Raw genomic sequence first — 19876 nt, forward strand, 5'->3', positions numbered from 1 at the left:
TCCCTCCCTCTGTCTCTCAATTCAATTCAATTCAATTCAAGGGGCTTTATTGGCATGGGAAACATGTGTTAACATTGCCAAAGCAAGTGAGGTAGACAATACACAAAAGTGAAACAAACAATACAAATTAACAGTAAGCATTACACATACAGAAGTTTCAAAACAATAAAGACATTACAAATGTCATATTATATATATACAGTGTTGTAACAATGTACAAATGGTTAAAGCACACAAATTAAAATAAATAAGCATAAATATGGGTTGTATTTACAATGGTGTTTGTTCTTCACTGGTTGCCCTTTTCTTGTGGCAACAGGTCACAAATCTTGCTGCTGTGATGGCACACTGTGGAATTTCACCCAGTAGATATGGGAGTTTATCAAAATTGGATTTGTTTTCGAATTCTTTGTGGATCTGTGTAATCTGAGGGAAATATGTGTCTCTAATATGGTCATACATTGGGCAGGAGGTTAGGAAGTGCAGCTCAGTTTCCACCTCATTTTGTGGGCAGTGTGCACATAGCCTGTCTTCTCTTGAGAGCCATGTCTGCCTACGGCGGCCTTTCTCAATAGCAAGGCTATGCTCACTGAGTCTGTACATAGTCAAAGCTTTCCTTAAGTTTGGGTCAGTCACAGTGGTCAGGTATTCTGCCACTGTGTACTCTCTGTTTAGGGCCAAATAGCATTCTAGTTTGCTCTGTTTTTTTGTTAATTCTTTCCAATGTGTCAAGTAATTATCTTTTTGTTTTCTCATGATTTGGTTGGGTCTAATTGTGCTGTTGTCCTGGGGCTCTGTGGGGTGTGTTTGTGTTTGTGAACAGAGCCCTAGGACCAGCTTGCTTAGGGGACTCTTCTCCAGGTTCATCTCTCTGTAGGTGATGGCTTTGTTATGGAAGGTTTGGGAATCGCTTCCTTTTAGGTGGTTGTAGAATTTAACGGCTCTTTTCTGGATTTTGATAATTAGTGGGTATCGGCCTAATTCTGCTCTGCATGCATTATTTGGTGTTCTACGTTGTACACGGAGGATATTTTTGCAGAATTCTGCATGCAGAGTCTCAATTTGGTGTTTGCCCCATTTTGTGAAATCTTGGTTGGTGAGCGGACCCCAGACCTCACAACCATAAAGGGCAATGGGCTCTATGACTGATTCAAGTATTTTTAGCCAGATCCTAATTGGTATGTTGAAATTTATGTTCCTTTTGATGGCATAGAATGCCCTTCTTGCCTTGTCTCTCAGATCGTTCACAGCTTTGTGGAAGTTACCTGTGGTGCTGATGTTTAGGCCGAGGTATGTATAGTTTTTTGTGTGCTCTAGGGCAACGGTGTCTAGATGGAATTTGTGGTCCTGGCGACTGGACCTTTTTTGGAACATCTCTCTCTCCCTCTCTCTCTCTTTTCCCTCCCTCTGTTTCTATCTCTGTCTCTCTCTCCCTCTCCCTCTCTTTTCCCTCCCTCTGTTTCTATCTCTGTCTCTCTCTCCCTCTCCCTCTCTTTTCCCTCCCTCTGTCTCTGTCTCTCTCTCTCTCTTTTCCCTCCCTCTGTTTCTCTCTGTCCAATGACACTCCTGTTTCTAATTAACTGATGGATTGACAAAGGGGTGGAGAAGGGGACTGTGTTCACACACACACACACACACACACACACACACACACACACACACACACACACACACACACACACACACACACACACACACACACACACACACACACACACACACACACATCCTAAGCTATGAACCCGGGCATGCTGCTAACTTTATAAGTGTGAGGGGAGAGGAGGCAGCCTGCCAAGAAAGAGGGAGAAGAGAGAGTGAAAGAGGGGGGATGAGTGGGAGAGAAACAGAGTGAAAATGTGTGAACGAGGCCTATGCAAAGTGAACCGTTAACCCGAGGGCGTGAAGTCTCTACCTCAGCAGACCCTCTCTTAGATTCACACGCCTCACCTTCCCTTGATTCTCTATTCTATTTCTCTTTTGATCACAACTTCTTCATGACATGTCTCCAGAGCATTAGGGTTGCCCCCTATACATTACTATACTATCACATCTCAGGGAAAGAATCCAGGAACACAGCAGATCTGACGGTAGGGCTGGGTTGGTGCTAACTCATATACTGTCCACACAGGGAGACACCGGGTATGGGAAATTAACACTATAGGTCAACCCTGGTAGCAGCCAGCAGCATATACCACCTTGCATCCCCACTGCTGGCTGGCTAAGCAGGGTTTGGTTCTGGTAGATCCAGGTGTTGGAGGACCAGAGAAGGGATCACAACGCCATGGCATTTATGGCAAGAACAGGAATACAAAAATTCCAGTAATTTTTCAAATACACAGGTGCTCCAGAAATCCTGGTTGGAAGAGTCCCGGAATGAGGATAGTATAAGCAGGAATTCCAGGAATCCTCCAACCAGGTTTTCTAGGAAGAATGGGAATTTGGGGAAGTAAGTGGAATTTTGTAACCGTAGGCAAGAGTAGGACAGCAGGCCAGAATGGAGGGAGTAGACACTTGAAATTGTCAATCTGGTTGTATGCTCTGGGTAACTTCTTAGCCAAGTTTGCCAACACTCACTGATTGAGTGATGCCACGAGACCGCAATTTTCTAAATCGAGGGTCAACTCCCTCTGTGTGCAAATCAAACATACTCATGGAAGTATCAGGAATGACACTATCTGGTGACTGTGTGTGTGTGTGTGTGTGTGTGTGTGTGTGTGTGTGTGTGTGTGTGTGTGTGTGTGTGTGTGTGTGTGTGTGTGTGTGTGTGTGTGTGTGTGTGTGTGTGTGTGTGTGTGTGTGTGTGTGTGTGTGTGTGTGTCTGGTTCACACAGTGCTTAGGAGTCGTGAGTATCAATGTGACTGGAGAAGGAGAGGACCTCAGTAAGTAGCTTACTGCTGGACCAAGACACCTCAGTAAGTAGCTTACTGCTGGACCAAGACACCACAGTAAGTAGCTTACTGCTGGACCAAGACACCTCAGTAAGTAGCTTACTGCTGGACCAAGACACCACAGTAAGTAGCTTACTGCTGGACCAAGACACCTCAGTAAGTAGCTTACTGCTGGACCAAGACACCACAGTAAGTAGCTTACTGCTGGACCAAGACACCTCAGTAAGTAGCTTACTGCTGGACCAAGACACCACAGTAAGTAGCTTACTGCTGGACCAAGACACCTCAGTAAGTAGCTTACTGCTGGACCAAGACACCACAGTAAGTAGCTTACTGCTGGACCAAGACACCTCAGTAAGTAGCTTACTGCTGGACCAAGACACCACAGTAAGTAGCTTACTGCTGGACCAAGACACCTCAGTAAGTACCTTACTGCTGGACCAAGACACCTCAGTAAGTACCTTACTGCTGGACCAAGACACCTCAGTAAGTAGCTTACTGCTGGACCAAGACACCTCAGTAAGTAGCTTACTGCTGGACCAAGACACCACAGTAAGTAGCTTACTGCTGGACCAAGACACCTCAGTAAGTAGCTTACTGCTGGACCAAGACACCACAGTAAGTAGCTTACTGCTGGACCAAGACACCTCAGTAAGTAGCTTACTGCTGGACCAAGACACCTCAGTAAGTAGCTTACTGCTGGACCAAGACACCACAGTAAGTAGCTTACTGCTGGACCAAGACACCTCAGTAAGTAGCTTACTGCTGGACCAAGACACCACAGTAAGTAGCTTACTGCTGGACCAAGACACCTCAGTAAGTAGCTTACTGCTGGACCAAGACACCACAGTAAGTAGCTTACTGCTGGACCAAGACACCTCAGTAAGTACCTTACTGCTGGACCAAGACACCTCAGTAAGTAGCTTACTGCTGGACCAAGACACCTCAGTAAGTAGCTTACTGCTGGACCAAGACACCTCAGTAAGTAGCTTACTGCTGGACCAAGACACCTCAGTAAGTAGCTTACTGCTGGACCAAGACACCTCAGTAAGTAGCTTACTGCTGGACCAAGACACCTCAGTAAGTAGCTTACTGCTGGACCAAGACACCTCAGTAAGTAGCTTACTGCTGGACCAAGACACCACAGTAAGTACCTTACTGCTGGACCAAGACACCTCAGTAAGTAGCTTACTGCTGGACCAAGACACCTCAGTAAGTAGCTTACTGCTGGACCAAGACACCTCAGTAAGTAGCTTACTGCTGGACCAAGACACCTCAGTAAGTAGCTTACTGCTGGACCAAGACACCTCAGTAAGTAGCTTACTGCTGGACCAAGACACCTCAGTAAGTAGCTTACTGCTGGACCAAGACACCTCAGTAAGTAGCTTACTGCTGGACCAAGACACCTCAGTAAGTAGCTTACTGCTGGACCAAGACACCTCAGTAAGTAGCTTACTGCTGGACCAAGACACCTCAGTAAGTAGCTTACTGCTGGACCAAGACACCTCAGTAAGTAGCTTACTGCTGGACCAAGACACCTCAGTAAGTAGCTTACTGCTGGACCAAGACACCACAGTAAGTAGCTTACTGCTGGACCAAGACACCTCAGTAAGTAGCTTACTGCTGGACCAAGACACCTCAGTAAGTAGCTTACTGCTGGACCAAGACACCTCAGTAAGTAGCTTACTGCTGGACCAAGACACCACAGTAAGTAGCTTACTGCTGGACCAAGACACCTCAGTAAGTAGCTTACTGCTGGACCAAGACACCACAGTAAGTAGCTTACTGCTGGACCAAGACACCTCAGTAAGTAGCTTACTGCTGGACCAAGACACCTCAGTAAGTAGCTTACTGCTGGACCAAGACACCACAGTAAGTAGCTTACTGCTGGACCAAGACACCTCAGTAAGTAGCTTACTGCTGGACCAAGACACCTCAGTAAGTAGCTTACTGCTGGACCAAGACACCTCAGTAAGTAGCTTACTGCTGGACCAAGACACCTCAGTAAGTAGCTTACTGCTGGACCAAGACACCACAGTAAGTAGCTTACTGCTGGACCAAGACACCTCAGTAAGTAGCTTACTGCTGGACCAAGACACCTCAGTAAGTAGCTTACTGCTGGACCAAGACACCACAGTAAGTAGCTTACTGCTGGACCAAGACACCACAGTAAGTAGCTTACTGCTGGACCTAGACACCACATGACCACTGAATGTTCACCCCACCTCTCCCCCATCACCTCCACCCACTAACCCCCCATTTCCTCACTAACCCCCCTCTCTCCCCATCTCCTCCCCTCACTAACCCATCTCTCCCATCCCTGCTATATCCAACTAACCCCGTATCTCCCTCACTAACCCCGTCTCTCCCCCCCTCCCCTCACTAACCCATCTCTCCCCTCCCTGCTATATCCAACTAACCCCGTATCTCCCCCCCTCCCCTCACTAACCCCCCCTCTCCCCCTCCTCCCCTATCTCCCCCCTCTTACCCATCTCCTCACTAATCCCCCTCCTCCCTCCCGCATGTCAACTAATGTCATGTAGTGTTATGTCAGCTATAGTCATGGAGCGTTATGTCAACTAATGTCATGTAGTGTTATGTCAAATGATGTCATCTAGCATTACTGTATGCCAACTAATGTCATGTAACATTATGTCAACTAGAGTTCTCACAGTCTCCTGAAGCCAGTCTCCTTCAGACTGTTTGAACTTTACAGGCTCTCTAAGAAGGCTTTAACCTGTCTCGCCCCCCCGTTCCGCTAGCGGAACTCCTCCCACATTCCACTGAAAAGGCAGAGCGCGAAATTCAAAAAATATTTTTTTAGAAATATTTAACTTTCACACATTAACAAGTCCAATACAGCTAATGAAAGATACACATCTTGTGAATCCAGCCAACATGTCCGATTTTTTAAATGTTTTACAGGGAAAACACAATATATATTTATGTTAGCTCACCAACAAATAGAAAAAAGCACAGACATTTTTCACAGCACAGGTAGCAAAATCAAAATCAACCAAACTAACCTAGAACAAACCAAAGAAACCAAGAAACAACTTAATCAGATGACAGTCTTATAACATGTTATACAATAAATCTATGTTTTGTTCGAAAAATGTGCATATTTGAGCTATAAATCAGTTTTACATTACTGCTACCATCATAGCTACAGTCAGAAATAGCACGGGAGTAGCCAGAGTAAATACAGACACCAACGTCAACTACCTAATTACACATCATAAAACATTTCAGAAAAATATATGGTGGATAGCAAATGAAAGACAAAGATCTTGTGAATATAGCCAATATTTCCGATTTTTAAAATGTTTTACAGCGAAAACACCACGTATATTTATGTTAGCTCACCACCAAATACAAAAGACAGACAGACATTTTTCACAGCACCGGTAGCATGCAGGTAGCATGCACAAAGCCAACCTAACTAACCTAGAACCAACCTAACTAACCTAGAAACAACTCCCTCAGATGACAGTCCTATAACATGTTACACAATAAATCTATGTTTTGTTCAAAAAATGTGCATATTTGAGCTATAAATCAGTTTTACATTACTGCTACCATCATAGCTACAGTCAGAAATAGCACGGGAGTAGCCAGAGTAAATACAGACACCAACGTCAACTACCTAATTACTCATCATAAAACATTTCAGAGAAATATATGGTGGATAGCAAATGAAAGACAAAGATCTTGTGAATACAGCCAATATTTCCGATTTTTGAAGTGTTTTACAGCGAAAACACAATATATCGTTATATTAGCTTACTACAATAGCTATCACACAACAGCATTGATTCAAGGCAAACGGTAGCGATAGCACAGTTCGACAGATATATGAAATAGCATCCCAAATTGTGTCCTTATCTTTGTTGATCTTCCATCAGAATGTTGTACAAGGGGTCCTTTGTTCAGAACCGTCTTTGTTTGGATCCAGAACGAACTATTTCCCTCTTGAATTAGCAAGCACACTGGCCGTGCGGCGCTAACCTCTCCTTCTTGAACAAATTCCTCCAACGCATCACGTCTAAAGTCCCGAATAAATTTCAATAATATAATTAAACTATATTGAAAAAACATACTTTAGGATGATATTGTGACATGTATCAAATAAAATCGAAGCCGGAGATCATATTCACCTATAACGACGGTTTTCCAGGAGGCGATTCCAGGTCCAACTTCGCGCCTTCCAAAAAAAAATAATGGCGGACCTCTCACTCCAAGAGGTTGTATTCAATCCCAGAACGAGATAATCAAGTCATTTCTGCTCTCACTTCCGCATGACACCCAGGGGAAGGTGTATGACGTGTTTCTACAGTCATAAGTGACATGCCCTTTTATAGACAAGCTCTTGAAGAGAGACCTCGCTTTTGGAAATCTCACTTCCGGATAGGAAATGGGCTGTAAAAAGAGTTCTGTTTCACTTAGAGAAATAATTAGAACGGTTTTAGAAACTAGAGAGTGTTTTCTATCCAATATTAATAATAATATGCATATTGTACGAGCAAGAATTGAGTACGAGGCCGTTTAAATTGGATACGATTTTCCCCAAAAGTGAAAACAGCACCCCCTGTCCTTAAGAAGTTTTAACTACCAGGTCACACGATACATCAAACAAGCATCATCTCTACAGCACTAGGCAGATCTGACCGCCTGTATTTCCCTCCATTCAAATACTCCTCCCGCAAAATATAAGAAAGACGGAGAACTAGCCATTAGATGGCTAAATAGTAGGGCTTTGTCACCGAGCTGGACAAAAGCAATACTCACAACTTAAAATTGAACCATTTCTGGAGGAGTCTTAGCAGCATGTTCTGATGATCACTGATGTGTCCCAATCATCTCTCCTTGCTGACAAAGTGTAGACGTGTAAATTTACCCTCACTGAATTTAAAGGAAATGGCTGTTATAAGAAATATGGTGGAAACTTCCTCTAGCCCATGTCTCCAACAATCCAATGCTTTCACATTTGTGGGGAGTAAAATATATATACAGTATAATTTTCTACAGTATTATTTCTACATTGTAGAATAATAGTGAAGACATCAAAAATATGAAATAACACATATCGAATCACGTAGTAACCAAAAAAGTGTTAAACAAATCCAAATATATTTTATATTTGAGGTTCTTCAAAGTAGCCACGCTTTGCCTTGATGACAGCTTTGCAAACTCTTGGCATTCTGTCAACCAGCTTCATGAGGTAGTCACCTGGAATGCATTTCAATTAACAGGTGTGCCTTGTTAAAAGTTAATTTGTGGAATTTCTTTCCTTCTTAATTTAATGTGTTTGAGCCAATCAGATGTGTTGTGACAAGGTAGGAGTGGTATACAGAAGGTAGCCCTATTTGGTAAATGACCAAGTCCATATTATGGCAAGAACAGCTCAAATAAGCAAAGAGAAACGACAGTCCATCATTACTTTAAGAAGTGAAGGTCAGTCAATGATGGAGTGCAGAATCAAATGACCTGGCCTCCACAATCACCCGACCTCAACCCAACTGAGATGGTTTGGGATGAGTTGGATAGCAGAGTGAAGGAAAAGTAGCCAACAAGTGTGGGAACTACTTCAAGACTGTTGAAAAATGCATTCCAGGTGACTACCTCATGAAGCTGGTTGAGAGAATGCCAAAAGTGTGCAAAGTTGTCATCAAGGCAAAGCATGACTACTTTGAAGAACCTCAAATATAAAATATATTTTGATTTGTTTAACACTTTTTGGTTACTACATGATTCCATATGTGTTATTTCATAGTTTTGATGTCTTCGCTATTATTCTACAATGTAAAAAATACTAAAAATAAAGAAAAACCCTTGAATGAGTAGGTCCACACTTTCGACTGGTACTATATGTGTACACTACCGTTCAAAACTTTGGGCCACTTATAAATGTTCTTGTTTTTGCCAGAAAAGCAAGTTTTTTGTCCATTAAAATAACATCAAATTGATCAGAAACACAGTGTAGACATTGTTAATGTTGTGAATGACTATTGTAGCTGAAAACAGCAGATTTTTAATGGAATATCTACATAGACATACAGAGGCCCATTATCAGCAACCATCACTCCTGTGTTCCAATGGCACCTTGTGTTAGCTAATCCAAGTTTATAATTTTAAAAGGTTAATTGATTTATTACAAAACCCTTTTGCAATTATGTTAGCTTCATTAAATAGTACCCACAAAACACCAGTCTCAACGTCAACAGTGAAGAGGCAGCTCTTCCAGAACTGCATACAGTACACTGCATAGATACTGACACACTGGTTGGTATGACATCAGACATGTTAACCACACACAGACATGCACGCATGTACACACACACAAACGCAAGCACGCACACACAAACGCACATACACAAACACACACACACAGACACAGAGGTTACCTGTGTCTGAGGTGCGATGGATTCTCTGCTCCTGACTGGTTGACTGACCCCCCCCCCCCCCCCCCCCCCCCCCCCCACCTGTCAATCATACACACACCCAGGTATGTCAGTAATGCAACAAGTGTCTTTTCTTGCTGCTGTGTGTGTGTGTGTGTGTGTGTGTGTGTGTGTGTGTGTGTGTGTGTGTGTGTGTGTGTGTGTGTGTGTGTGTGTGTGTGTGTGTGTGTGTGTGTGTGTGTGTGTGTGAGACATTTTTAGTAGATTCTCAGGGCACACACCACAAGCCTGTTCATCAAAAGGAAAAAGGAGAGGAGAGAAGGAGAGGAGGGGAGGGGAGGAGGAGAGGGGGGGAGGGGGAGAGGGGAGGGGAGGAGGAAAGGGGAGGAATCTTCACTAAATGTGTTCCTACTGCGCCATAGTCCAATGGCGGCGAGCCTTACACCGCTCCAGCCGACAATTGGCATTGCACATGGTGATCTTAGGCTTGTGTGCGGCTGCTCGGCCATGGAAACCCATTTCATTAAGCTTCTGACTAACAGCTATTGTGCTGACGTTGCTTCCAGAGGCAGTTTGGAACTCGGTAGTGAGTGTTGCAACCGAGGAAAGATGATGTTCATGAGCTTCAGCACTTGGCGGTCATGTTCTATGAGCTTGTGTGGCCTACCACTTCGAGGCTGAGCTGTTGTTGCTCCTAGTCATTTCCACTTCACAATAACAGCACTTACAGGTGACCGGGGGCAGCTCTAGCAAGGCATAAAATCCTATGACGGTGCCACGTTGTCAGTCACTGAGCTCTTCAGTACGGGCCATTCTACTGACAATGTTTGTCTATGGAGATTGCATGGATGTCTGCTCGATTTTATACACCTGTCATCACAGGGTGTGGCTGAAATAAGTCTGTACCCACAACACTTCTAGCATGATGTCTCAAAACTTCCCCTTTAATGAGAAATTTCATGAGAAAGTGGCGATTAATATATGCAGATGTAAACAGTGTGGTAATGTTGTTTATATATGTGCAGTTGTGAGCAGCAATGTTCCATTGTCATTTTGCAATAATTACTCCCAGCAACCCAGTACCAAAGTCTTGCGTAATTGGTCAGCTGCTCAATTAAATTCTGGGTCTATATACAGGGCATTCGGGAAATATTCAGACCCCTTGACTTTTTCCACATTTTGTTACATTACAGCCTTGTTCTAAAATTGATTAAATTGTTTTTCCCCCCCCCCTCATCAAACTACACACAATACTCCATAATGACAAAGCAAACACATGGTTTTTAGAAATGTTTGCAAATGTATATAAATAAGACAACTGAAATATCACATTTACATAAGTATTCAGACCCTTTAATCAGTATAGTGTTGAAGCACATTTGGCAGCGAACACAGCCTAGAGTCTTCAGCAAAGCTGTCATCAAGGCAAAGCGTGGCCACTGAAGAATCTCAAATAGAAAAATATATTTTGATTTGTTTAACACTTTTTTGGTTACTACATGATTCCATATATGTGTTATTTCATAGGTTTGATCTCTTCACTATTATTCTACAATGTAGAAAATAGTAAAAAAATAAAGAAAAACCATTGAATGAGTAGGTGTGTACCGGTACGGTGGACAGGTGTTTTGCCTTTCCAAATCATGCCCAATCAGTGGAACTTATCACAGGTGGCCTCCAATCAAGTTGTAGAAACATCTCAAGGATGATCAATGGAAACAGGATGCACCTGAGCTCAATTTCGAGACTCATAGCAAAGGGTCTGAATACCTATGTATATTAGGTATTTCTGTTTTTCATTTTTTTTATACATTTGCAAAGAATTCTAAAAACCTGTTTTTGCTTTGTCATTATGGGGTATTTTGTGTAGATTGATGAGGAGCATTTTTTATTTAACACATTTTAGAATAAGGCTGTAACGTAACAAAATGTGAGAAAAGTGAAGGGGTCTGAAAACTTTCCGAATGCACTGTATATTAGGAGAAGATCTAAAGATGAGTGGAACCTGATGTAGGAGCTCCACCCTCTCTCTGTGCAAGTTAAGGGCTGAAAGTCCCCTTCCCTTCCAAAATGTGAAAGTCTCTGTGCAAGTTAAGGGCTGAAAGTTGCTAACACCTGCGAAATCGTGATATGTCCAAATAACCAGTGACGAAAACCCCAAAAAACCGGAACTACTCCTGCTGTTACTCCACACATCCCATTCCTTCCTGTCAGATTCTATAATACCAGTTATGTTTATGTAGATCTGTCCACAAGAGATTCATGTAAAAACAAAGACTAAACAAAGACAAAGACGATATTTAGGTTGTTTTAGAGCTCAAAACACACACAACTGCATCAAATATAATATTATACCTAATATACATAGGTATTCAGACCCTTTGCTATGAGTCTCGAAATTGAGGTCAGGTGCATCCTGTTTCCATTGTTTTCTCTAACAATGGGAATAAAAGTCTGCAAAGGCAGGCAGGAAGAGGCGGGAGCCAGTGGGAAAAGTCTAGCCAATGAGAGGTCAGATTTGCATCTGAACAACAGGCACAACTCTGATATAAAAAAAAAAATCTTGAAGTTGCCGGGATGCCACGTGTTAGCACATATATCAGTACATTCATAATAACCTAAGCATTACAAAATGTATATTTGAATCAAATAAGCCACAATTACCATTTATGTTGACCAAGTTCAACTATCTCTCATTGACCTCCGTACAAATGTTTTAGGGCGGAGTCAGCCTTCTCCTTCACCTTCCTCTTCCTGTTTTAAACCTAACCTTAACCACACTGCTAACCTTATGGTAAGACCTCATTTTAAATTAAGTTTTTCTTCTTTATAAAGAAAGGTTTATGATATGGCCAATTTTGACTTTGCAACTTGGCCATATGATGGGAACACATATATTAGGAGGCCGGAGGTCAGTGTTCATGCAAGAATTTGGTTCTGGGATCCTAAATGAGTTGCCTATCTGATAAATATAGGCTACTTCATTTAAAAATACACAAAAGGCCTATTGTGACCCTAAGCACATTGTCTTCTGTTCAGTTCATCTTCCCAAGTATTTTTGCGAAGATGAACTGGGCATATTTGCCTTTGCAGACATTTATTCCCATTGTTAGAGAAGACAGTCCAATATCGTGTCAATATAAAAGACAATCTTTGGTTTAAAATCTGAAATTGTCAAACTAGGTGGGGCTTCTAACTTTGCAATTTGCCCAGAAAGTGACACCCCCCCCCCTAATGGTTTCATTAAGGTTGATTCAGGGAGATTTTGTTATTTTTTTATTTTACTTTTTTTTAACTAGGCAAGTCAGTTAAGAACAAATTCTTAACTTCAATGATAGCCTAGGAACAGTGGGCTAACTGCCTTGCTCAGGATGACAGATTTTTACCTTGTCAGCTCGGGGATTCGATCTAGCAACCATTCGGTTACTACTAGTCCAACGATCTAACCACTAGGCTACCTGCCGCCTCAGAGAGACTTGTATTATTTAGAATCCTGTTAACAAAGAGTGGCTTTTCCTGTAGTGGCGGATTTCAGAGAATAATTCCTCAGGAATGACAACGCATTGGTCAACAACACTTTGCTAATGGTAGGCCTACCTGTATATACTTCTGTCTGCCGGTACGCGCACTGCAGTTACAACAACACACGTGAGCGCGCAGCAGGTCCTGATGTTGATGGCATAGGCGTCACATTCCCTTATCCGGCTGTCCAGACGCTGCCTGTCTATAAAGTTATTAAAACGGTCGAAAACAGTCTATAGATGACACGCATACCTAATATTTCTTACCTTTTTCCATATAATGGGAATTCATAGTTCCATACGTTTCTGTTTGATTGTTCATGTGACCATTTGATGTGTATGAGTTTAATTAAATTGAGACGGGGTCTTTCTGGCAGCACACGAGACAGCCAGGGTAACAGGTGTGTAGGACGCTATTTTATTACTTACCTGCCGCAGGTGACTATGGTAGAAGTCAAACAAACTAACTAACGAACTGAAGCGAAACAAGTCACAGTTGATAAAAGTAAGTATCCCAGTTTTTATATAACAATTTATCGCTCATAAAATGTGTTTTGTGGGGTTGGTATGCTGTAGCAACTGTGTTTCCGGACTTCTACTGCCTCCCTCTCGTCGTTGTCTGTGGGAGAGAGAGAATGAGGCGACAGCACGGTCAGTTTGGCCAAACAACGATGAAATTTTTGAAACTGTAGTTTGGCTATGATGGCTTTTCTCGCTTTTGTTGAGAATAATATGAAAAATGAAAATAATCTCTGATTTGATAAAACAGCAGTGTGAATGAACGAACAGGAGAGAAACAGAAAAGTCACGCGATAAGCAAACACGTTGAGGTATTTTATTCACCGAAGTAGGTTTTATATCAGACATTCAACAGACGTTATTAAATCTCTTGTCATAACGTTTGTATTGATTGTCATAAACCTCAAAACAAGTCGTACTTTGTCAAAACATTTCTTGCCTACTTTTACAACCTAGAAAGAATCAAATGGGACCGACCACCTCAATTTAGTCTTATGTAGCAACATTTGAGTGGGGTGTTTTTTGTTGTTGCGTTGTAAAGAATAAACTAAAGTCGCACACTCCATGTGTAATCTCCCAGCAATTAATTGGTATTTACCAACGTTTCGGCATCACTGTGCCTTCTTCAGGGTAATGTGATGAATACTTGAACCAGGTATTTTTTATTTTATTTAACTAGGCAAGTCAGTTAAGAACAAATTCTTATTTTCAATGACGGCCTAGGAACAGTTATGTAGACAAACAGTGCAATTAGTGTAACCAATGACTAGTGAGGGGTGTGTCATAATGATTTAAGTTAATTAGAATTAATGAAACTTAAAAAAAATTGTTTTTGGCATATTAAATATATATTATGCTATTGTTATCATATAGAAACATCATGGAATATTGTACGTCATATTAGCATCAACATACATTATTATTTCGTATATCTTTTTTGTTACATGTAATCTTTTAGTTCAACCTTATATATATATATATGAGACTTGTAATATATAAGAGTAAAGACTCACTGCTATAATAAATACAATTGTATATCATACACTGCATTTGAGGAACAATGTGAAAGTAATTCTCCTTTAAAAGTGGATAAACCTGAAACCCCACTTTTGAGAAAATGGCCTTGAATGTTTTGGTACATCAACTGGAGAGCTCTTTGTCTAGTCAGTGTCTCTACACCCAGTCAGTGTCTCTACACCCAGTCAGTGTCTCTACACCCAGTCAGTGTCTCTACACCCAGTCAGTGTCTCTACACCCAGTCAGTGTCTCTACACCCAGTCAGTGTCTCTACACCCAGTCAGTGTCTCTACACCCAGTCAGTGTCTCTACACCCAGTCAGTGTCTCTACACCCAGTCAGTGTCTCTACACCCAGTCAGTGTCTCTACACCCGTCTCTTGGCCCGTCTCTTGGCCCGTCTCTTGGCCCGTCTCTTGGCCCGTCTCTTTAAGGATTCACATGTGAGGCCATGTTCTAAACAATCAAAGCTTTCAAAACTAAAAGTAGTAGCCTACAATAAGGAAAAGCTCCAGGTAAAAATACACTTTATCTAGTCCTTGGCCTATATCCCAATCTGACTTTGTTGCAGGTCATGTTCTTCACATTACCCTCTCTGGTAAACACACACTAAATGTAATGAAATCAATGTTTATTCATCACAGGATACAGAGGGTGTAAACGGTACAGTGAAATGTTTACTTGCGTAGTAGCAATATAAAAAAAAAAATGTCCAGGTGTAAATATGTTATAGTTATTAGATGATTCTTACCCAGACACACTTGTTTAAATTGATGCGTCATGTGAAGGAAATGCTGTAACCACTCCCCAGCCACATCTAGCTAAGTGGATGGGTCACTATTCTCGAGACGTACACATGTTCATAAAATACAATAGATGGCTGTAATCACCCCCAGGCACATTATCTGGCTAACTTGATGGGTCATGTAACAATCTGGCAAAGTCTTCTGTTTTACACATGTAGCTACCTAAACAATGACCCGGAATAATCCAAACTCTTACTACTACCAATACAAACATAGTAATAGCTGTAGTATGAATCTGCAGGTAGCTAAAGCTAAGCAACTATGTTCAATGTTAGCGAGCTATGCAAATATGTCTTTATTTGAATAATATTACTACACAGATCATACATGTAATGTAAGCTAGCGAGCCAGCAAGGTAACATTCTCTAGCTAGCTAGCAGTAGGCTTTAACTTGCAATGAATTCAACTTTCAGATAAAATTAGAAACGTATATCTGAAAATGTAGCTAGACTCTTACCCGTATACAAAGAGGAACACTTCACGACTGACTTGAACCATTTAACTCTGTTTTGATTGTAGCTACATCTTGTTTGGCCAGCGTAGTGTCAAGTCACTCCAGTTCACACTGACCGTGGTGTGTGCAGGAAGTAGCCCATCACTTTTTCCAACTGATCTGCCGATAGCGCCTGCTAAATTCAGGACATCAATGTTGAGAAAAGTAGTAAAACTTTTGTAGTTCTTGATGGCTAACGTTAAATCTTTCAAAAACGGGATGATAGAAAGAACATTCAACACATACTCAGCAGCTCACGTTATAGACAGAAGCATGCTACATGGGAGACCAATCCAAACCCATCTCCCGGCATGTCCAGCCCATACATTTTCTCAGCCAATCATGGCTAGTGGGAAGGTTCCTGACTTTTTCCGTGGTTAAACCAACTAGGCTCGTAATTTAATTTGTATTTACAGATGGAATAAAAGTTTGTTATTAAGTTCACGTGTTCCAGAAGTTATTTCTGCCCCAAAAAAAAAAACATTTTGAAAGAACATCTGTTTACGCCTCTCCTGTGAAGTAGTGGCGTGCGACATACGTCTAGTTCCCTGAAACGATTCACAAGTCATATAAAAAGGCATTTAAATCTCTTGTTTTTAACTGTTGCGTTGATTGTCATAAACATCAGACCTGCTCAGGGTGAGATCAATCTGAGTCAGGCCTGTAGTCATAAAGCATCTGAGTAGGAGTGCTGATCTAGGATCAGGTCTCTCCTGTCCATGTGTTCTTCATCTAAAGAAAATACTACTCTATGTGCGCTTTCAAACATAGTTCTAATCATTTAGACTTATTTTTATCGTTCGGTTGGTTTCACATTGCCAAATGTCAAACTAACTAAAAGGCCTAAACAAAATCACGTTTGTGCTAGTCAATTGTTTATTGGACAAAATGCTAATGTTAAATCCATTTTAGCAATCGAGTTCACTGACGTCGTGATTTGACCTTGTTTTTTCTGAGTTCCCAGTTGTCTTGAAGGCACTATGACCATCAGATGCAGGTACCATTAGTCCAGTAAATTAAAAAAGCAAATTAGTTCAATTTATGCAAAGCTGTGCCTCTCACAAGTGCAACAGCAACTGATCTATTTTGTTATCAAAGCTAGAGTCTTGAAATCTAATATGGTCTGAGAAGAACAATATTGGCAGGCCAGGCATATAGCCAATATGCTGTTATAATGTATTAGGCCTACTGTACAAAAATCAATCCTACAGAATTGTTTCATTAGGTTTATGTAAAAAAAAAAAAAAAAAAAAAAATCATGTTAAAAAATAAATAATAATAATTCTGAGCAGTAGATCTTGGCTTTTTGACTGCGAAAGTGATCTTGAATGGCGCTAGAGGGGATGGCTGCTGTTTTACAGGCTCCTAACCAATTGTGCTATTTTGGTTAGAGCGTTGGGCCAGTAACCAAAAGGTTGCTGGATCGAATCCCTGAGCTGACAAGGTAAAAATCCGTTCTGCCCCTAAACAAGGCAAGTAACCCACTGTTCCCCAGTAGGCCGTCATTGTAAATAAGATTATTTTTTTACTGACTTGCCCAGTTAAATAAAAATGTTTCACAGAGTCGTGGCTGAACATCACGGGTAATAGTATACTGGGTTTTCCGTGCATCGACAGAACAGCTACGTCCGGTAAGACGAGGGGTGGGGGGTGTGTTTCTATTTGTCAATAACAGCTGGTGCACGATGTCGAAAATGTAAGGTCGTCTTGAGGTATTGCTCGCCTGAGGTAGAGTACCTCATGATAAGCTGTAGACCACACTATTTACCATGAGTTTTCATCTATATTTTTCTTAGCCATCTACCACCACAAACCGACGCTGGCACTAAAACCGCACTCAACGAGCTGTATAAGACCATAAGCAAACAAGAAAATGCTCATCCAGAAGTGGTGCTCCTAGTGGCCGGGGACTTTATTGCAGGCAAACTTAAATCCATTTTACCTCATTTCTACCAGCATCTCACATGTGCAACCAGAGGGGAGAAAAAACTGTAGACCACCACACAGAGACTAGTACAAAGCTCTCCCTCGCCCTCCATTTTGGCAAATCTGACCAGAATTCTATCCTCCTGATTCCTGCTTACAAGAAAAAAACTAAAGCAGGAAGTACCAGTGACTAAGTCACTAAAAGTGGTCAGATGATGCGGATGCTACACTACAGGACTGTTATACTAGCACAGACTGGAATATGTTCCATGATTCGTACAATGGCATTGAGGAGTATACCACCTCAGTCATCATTGGCTTCATTAATATGTGCATCAATGACATAGTCCCCACAGTGACCGCACGTACATATCCCAACCAGAAGCCATGGATTACAGGCAACATCTGCACCGAGCTAAAGGCGGGAGCTGGCGCTTTCAAGGAGCGGGGCACTAATCCAGGCGTTTATAAGAAATCCCGCTATGCCCTCAGACGAACCATCAAACAGGCAAAGTATCAATACAGGCCTAAGGTTGAATCCTGCTACACTGGCTCTGACGCTGCTCGGGTGTGGCAGGGCTTGCAAACTATTCGACTACAAAGGGAAACTCAGCCGAGAGCTGCCCAGTGACGCGAGCCTACCAGACGCGCTGAATGCCTTTTTTACACACTGAAGCATGCATTAGAGCACTATGGCCCTGTAGCACTCGCGTCAATAGTCATGAAGTGCTTTGAAAGGCTGGTCATGGTTCACAACACCATCATCCCGGGAAATTGTAGACTCACTCCAATTCGCATACAGCCCCAACCGATCCACAGATGATGCAATCTCTATTGCACTCCACACTGCCCTTTCACACCTGGACAAAAGAAACATTTATGTGAGAATGCTGTTCATTGACTACAGCTCAGCGTTCAATACCATAGTGCCGTCAAAGCTCATCACTAAACTAAGGACCCTGGGACTAAACACCTCCCTCTGCAACTGGATCCTGGACTTCCTAATGGGCCGCCCCCAGATGGTAACATGGGACCCAAACCGGCTGTGCCATCGTGCATACATTTATTTTGCCCTCCCCACACCAAACGCGATCACGACACGCAGGTTAAAATATCAACACAAACTCTGAACCAATTAAAATAATTTAGGGACAGGTCGAAAAGCATTAAACATTTATGGCACTTTAGCTAGTTAGCTTGCATTTGCTAGCTAATTTGTCCTATTTAGCTAGCTTGCTGTTGCTAGCTAATTTGTCCTGGGATATAAACATTGAGTTGTATTTTACCTGAAATGCACAAGGTCCTCTACTACGCCAATTAATCCACACATAAAACAGCCAACCGACTCGTTTCTAGTCATCTCACTTCCTTCCAGGCTTTTTCTTCTCTTGATTTTATATTCCGATTGGCAACTTTCATAAATTAGGTGCTTTACCGCCACTGACCTCATTCATCTTTCAGTCACCTACGTGGGTATAACCAATGAGGGGATGGCACGTGGGTACCTGCTTCTATAAACAAATGAGGAGATGGGAGAGGCAGGACTTGCAGCGTGATCTGCGTCAGAAATATAACTAATTTCTATTTTGGCCCTTGGCAACACAGATGCTAGTTGGCGCACATGATCAGTGTGGGTCCAATAATTGATTAACATAGATTTCTAAATTTATTTTGTAAAGCGCACGCGAAGCGAGCAGTGTAGTCAGCCAGTAAGGTTCGGCAACAACACATCTGCCACACTGATTCTCAACACTGTGGCCCCTCAGGTGTGCGTGCTTAACTCCTCTACTTGGCTGGAAACTGTTTGTAATGATTTGTCTGCTGGGCGATGTTCTCAGATAATCGCATGGTATGCTTTCGCCGTAAAGCCTTTTTGAAATCTGACACCGTGGTTGGATTAACAAGAAGTTAATCTTTAAACCGATGTATAATACTTGTATTTTTTATGAGTATTTCTGTTTTTGAATTTGGCGCTCTGCAATTTCATTGGATGTTGGCCAGGTGTCGTCCCACACCCCCTAGAGAGGTTAACAGCCTCTACCCCCAAGTCATAAGACTGCTGAACAATTAATCACATGGCCACCCGGGCTATTTGCATTGACCCCCCCCCACCCCCTTTGATTTTACATTGCCGCTACTCACTATTTATTATCTTAGTCACTTTACTCCTATCTACATGTACAAATTACCTCGACTAACCTGTACCCCACACATTGACCGGTACCCCCTGTTTATAGCCTCACTATTGTTACTTTTTGTTTAAATAAAACCACTTTTTACATTTTAGTTTATTTAGTAAATATTTT

General features: G+C 42.0%; 2 protein-coding genes across 4 annotated transcripts in view; one reads left to right on the forward strand and one right to left on the reverse strand.

Moving 5' to 3' along the window:
• Window positions 1-19876, reverse strand: part of LOC120059732 (E3 ubiquitin-protein ligase TRIM9-like) — a 1105060-nt gene that overhangs the window by 787344 nt on the left and 297840 nt on the right. The window lies entirely within an intron of this gene.
• sh3yl1 (SH3 and SYLF domain containing 1) overlaps window positions 13210-19876 on the forward strand; it is a 52808-nt gene continuing 46141 nt past the window's right edge. For all 3 annotated transcript variants that reach the window (XM_039009232.1, XM_039009233.1, XM_039009234.1), the window contains exon 1: window positions 13210-13316. In XM_039009232.1, coding sequence (XP_038865160.1) covers window position 13316 — 1 coding nt within the window. In that variant the 5' untranslated portion in view covers window positions 13210-13315. The remainder of the gene's footprint in view (window positions 13317-19876) is intronic.

The sequence above is a fragment of the Salvelinus namaycush genome, chromosome 15 (genome assembly GCF_016432855.1).
Source record: "Salvelinus namaycush isolate Seneca chromosome 15, SaNama_1.0, whole genome shotgun sequence".
Lineage (NCBI taxonomy): Eukaryota > Metazoa > Chordata > Actinopteri > Salmoniformes > Salmonidae > Salvelinus > Salvelinus namaycush.